The sequence below is a fragment of the Eschscholzia californica genome, unplaced genomic scaffold (assembly GCF_041429995.1).
Source record: "Eschscholzia californica isolate CP2 unplaced genomic scaffold, dmEscCali1.0.p SCAF_2, whole genome shotgun sequence".
Lineage (NCBI taxonomy): Eukaryota > Viridiplantae > Streptophyta > Magnoliopsida > Ranunculales > Papaveraceae > Eschscholzia > Eschscholzia californica.
Genome location: NW_028238309.1, coordinates 60,488,532 through 60,493,148, shown reverse-complemented (window position 1 = coordinate 60,493,148; position 4,617 = coordinate 60,488,532). Strand labels below are relative to the sequence as shown.

Below are 4,617 nucleotides of genomic sequence, written 5' to 3'. Positions count from 1 at the left end.
TTAGTCAATCATATATTATAAGTATAATAACATACTGAAATTTAAGGTCTCGTGATATGTTTGGATCTTAGCATGATTAGAGACAAAACGAAAACACTTAGTGAGCATGACTAGCTTAAAATTATAGAAAGAAAATAGTAATTTCTTTGTACGACGTATAATTTAAAATCCAAACGACTTTTGAATATCATGATTTTCACATATAAATTCCGTATTGTTGGAATGTTACAAAAATTCTTAGATTCTATTTCTTCAAAACACTTTAATGGTAAAATAAAAATACTTAAAATAAAAAAATGGTTAAAAAGAGTGTGACGAAGCAAAAATAAAGATTGGTTTAGTAGTTATTCTCAACCTAACAAAACCACAAAAAAAGATAGTAATGCAAGGCTGTGAATCGAACCCGCGTCACTCCTTTGGTAGTCTCAAAACCTTGCCAACTGAACTAAGGTATGTCTAACATTTAAGTTGGTATTGTCCTTTATATATACAAACACTACTACCTTTATGAGAATTGGGCCCTTTGTGGTGGGGGGCCCGGTGCGAGCGCCCTGCCCGCACCCCCCACCACACGGCCCTGATACCATGTTAAGTTTGTGCTCATCCAACTCAAAATTGATGGACAATGAATGGAAATGACCTAGACATTATATTCGTGGTTGCTAGATAGCCTTTCTCTCACGTGGGACTATTCTCACACAAACTTTATGTTATTTGTTGGAGATTGAAAACTAAAGCCGATTCTTCGATAAATATAAATTCAAAATCTACTTGGGCAAAGAGCAACTGCCAATCTAGGTACAGTCAGGGCAGGCTATAACACTAACTTTGTAAGATTATGTAAACATGGCTTTTGATGATTACTGTTGATCCTCTAGTTATCAATCGATATGTCGATTTCTCTTTGTCTTGGCTTGATTTAGACAGAGTTTCCTTTCTCTAACTTATAGAGAGATAGACTATTAAAGAATAATGATTTATCAATATTCCTTCTTTCGGACTAACCGAGATAGATGTTAATGTAGTCGAGGCGAGAATAAATTCTCTTTCCTTAAGACATTTTACACCCCCGTAACAGTACCAGACGTTAGGGTGTATGCCTTCGGGATACAACGACTTTCCTTTCAGAGTTTTAAGATGATACTTCTATATTATGAAAGCGGACGAACCTTTGTAAGTATTATGAGCTCTTCGACTAATGCAGATGATCTTCTAGACGCTTCAGAAATTCAAATTTCATTCAAAACTTCTTTCTTCCTTTTTCTAGATATTCTAGGCAAACCAGGATTTCTAAAAATACTTCCCAATCAGATATTCTAGGCAAACCAGAACCTCTAATTGTTAGAAGGGAAGAGAAGAAGAGAATGAATTGAATTGATGTACTAGATGCTTTATGATTATCACTTCACTCAAAACTTCTTTCTTCCTTTTTCTAGATATTCTAGGCAAACCAGAACCTCTAGAATTACTTCCCAATCAGATATTCTAGGCAAACCAGAACCTCTAGAATTACTTCCCAATCAGATATTCTAGGCAAACCAGAACCTCTAATTGTTAGAAGAGAAGTGAAGAAGAAAAGAGAATGAATTGATGTGAAAGAGGAGTGGATTTGGGTTGTTTATATAGGATGTGAAAGGGTATATGTGTCTGTTGGGGTTAAAGGATGTATCCATTCGAAAGGGTGGACTAAACTGGGATAACAACTGAAATTGGAGTCGGTTCAATCTTGGGACGTTGGATCTAGCTCAAAGTCGCGGACAGAATGCCATCCGTTAGATTGAGATAGGGTTGTCCCGCAATGTACCCAACAGATTATAGCAGTGACCGTTAGATGAGGGATCAGATGAAATCCCGAATTCGTACCGAAACGGGGTAGGCGCGCGCCGTTGGATCTCGTTGATCCAACGCGCCTGGCTTCATCCCAACTCTATCCCGAGACCATCATCGCCCTACCGTCGGATTTCTTCAAATCCCGTGGAGGGATTGCCAGCCGCCCAGATCAGGACGTGCGCGCTTTGCCCAGATAGTCCCCAATCTAACTTCGTCCCTTTTGACGTTTCAGACCCTAATTTAACCGATTTTTCATCCAAACTTTAAACTTGAATTTCTCATTCATCCGGAATCGGATTTGAGTGATTCTTGGCTCTAAGTTGAAGAGCTCGACGAGATGAGCGCAATGACACGTTCCTTTTCTGAGTTTGACGAGTCGGGTCGGGCCAAAGTCGGCTCCCATTCCAACACTTACTTGCTTAGTTACAACTTGTTTCTCTGTCCACTTTGCCATGAGGACCACATTGGTGATTTAGCACAAACTATTTTGTATCACTCCAAGTATCTTACTGTATTATCTTGGCTTAAAATTCAATAATTAAGTAGAAAAACATAATCCCACTAACTAAGTTTAGTATGGCGAGTCTTAATTTATTGAATTTCAATGAACAAAAGTGGAGACAAATAGAAAACATCCAAAGAGAGATGAGTGACATAGGGTTTTACCTTGTTCGAACTACAAATGATCATAAGAGCTACAAACAATGTTCGACATACGTAAACACATTTAGCGTGACTGTGTCTGGTTACATCCTTATCTACACGCCAAACGAACTTTACAAAGCTAAAAAATGGATTATTGTTTTTCTTCATCAACATGATAATGGTCGCAAATACAGTAACCTAGTTTAGCTGCGTGGGAACAAAAAAATAAAACAAAGATTAGAAAAGCAAAGCAACAACATGGTAATCGTGTCTAATTGTACAAAGGATCTAAGGTAAATCACCCGGGATTCATACAAATTTGTTAATGTCTTGAAAACGATATTCTTAATTTAGATTATTGAACTGATAGTGAATGGAATTTCGATTAAGATTGCTTAATGGATTGGTGAGTTCTCTTTTGGCCCCAATTTGTGATCAACTATCGATCTATTCGAGCTTAGTTGCAGGAGTTCGATTTGGCCTTCAAATTTTGTCAAATCTTCCTACTCTCAAGGCATTTTCGTAATTATAATTTATCTTTACTATATTTTTGGTCAGATAAGAAGCTCCAATAAGCCTACCCTATCTATACTAGGGTACCGAGAGGACAAGGACTAGTGTATCGATGATAGCATTGTACTGGTGGGTTGTGGTTTTGCGGGTAGAGTTATATTGGTGATAATACATAACCATTCTACTTAAAACATTTTACATTTATCAGACCATTCAAGTTGATCATGCATAATGCATTAGACTTTTTTTTTTTTTTTTTTTTTTTTTTTTTTTTTTTGTGTTGAAAGAAAGAAAAACACCCAAACAAAGAAATTACAACTTAAGATCCCACTTCATAAGTTCCATCGACTGCCACGTTCGATTGACCCTGTTGTTTCTGCCCCACTTAGCCAAAGCGTCTGCCAGAACATTTGTTTTCCTCGGGCTGAATTGAAATTGTATTTGCTCGAATTTTGTGAGGTTGGCACGGATAAGTTCCATGTGGTGAAGAGATTGCCAGTCGATGACTCTGTTTTTATCATGAATATGAGTAATCAAATTGTTATTGTCACTTTCAATCATGATGTGATTGAGATTTAGCTCCTCAGCCCATAGTACTGCTTTCAGAATAGCCAGGCATTCACATTCCTCCGCTGTCTGTCCCCTAATGGTTTCTGCCTTGGCAATAACAAATTCTCCATACGCATTATGAATAATGCAACCGATACCTGCATGGTCCGTGTAGTTGCTGAAAGAAGCATCAAAATTGATTTCGAGAAAAGGGTATGGTGGTGGAAGCCACCTTGGCGGGATTGCATTGCTTTTCGGTTTCCGGTCATCCTGTGAGGCAGTAGCATAGCATTGAATCTTCCTAATAACCTGCAGAGGCATAATATCTTTCTTTCCAAAACACATCTCGCATCTGGCCTTCCAGATAAACCACATGATTTTGGCGAGGTTCTCCGTAGTTTCAGGATCCAGTGACTGCCATTTCATAATCCACTCTAGCACCGAAACGGTGCCATCGGTTCTGATGTCGTAATGAAACCAAATGGCTCTCGCAAAATTGCAATGTAGTAGTACATGGGTTGTGGTTTCCTTTTCATTGCAGAATGTGCAGCTATAACGGTTTCCGATGTATTTACCTATTTTGTCCTTAACAGGGAGACTGTTGGTGCAGCACTTCCAGAGGAAGAGTTTTATTCTTGGTATCGTTCTAATGTTCCAGATAAACGACCAGTCCACAGTTTCCGGATCCCTAATGCCATTGCTCAAGAACCTGTACATAGATTTAATAGTGAAGTGACCCGAATTAGTGAGAGTCCATACCATTTCATCTTCCGCCATCGGATGGAGGTTTATGCTAAGGATAGCCCTGCAAATCTCATCATCAAAGTAAGTCTGGAGCAGGTCCACCTTCCAAGAGTTGTTAGCGATCAGTTGGTCCACCGTGTGGAAAGGACAGTTATTTTGGTTGGGTAGTGGTGGGATATGCATTAGACTAACAAGCATGAAGTTTACCTTAACTCCAAGTTTGAGTAAGTGAGATCCCTCTCTGGCAGACTCTTGATTACCTCTTTCTTGTGGTATTTATTATGTCCAAGACATTAGGGGTCAGATTAAAATCAGTGGAAGCTTTTATGGGTCATT

At 38.7% G+C, this 4,617-nt stretch overlaps 1 protein-coding gene across 1 annotated transcript; it reads right to left on the bottom strand.

The window, feature by feature from the left end:
• Positions 1–3,300: 3,300 nt before the first annotated feature.
• Positions 3,301–4,314, bottom strand: LOC147559831 (uncharacterized). Its single transcript, XM_086659220.1, has one exon. The coding sequence runs from the start codon at positions 4,312–4,314 to the stop codon at positions 3,301–3,303; it is 1,014 nt and encodes a 337-aa protein (XP_086515346.1).
• Between the last annotated feature and the right edge of the window lie 303 nt (positions 4,315–4,617).

Excerpts from the sequence above, each read along its gene's own strand:
- LOC147559831 (XM_086659220.1), bottom strand. The coding sequence starts at position 4,314 with ATGGCGGAAGATGAAATGGTATGGACTCTCACTAATTCGGGTCACTTC.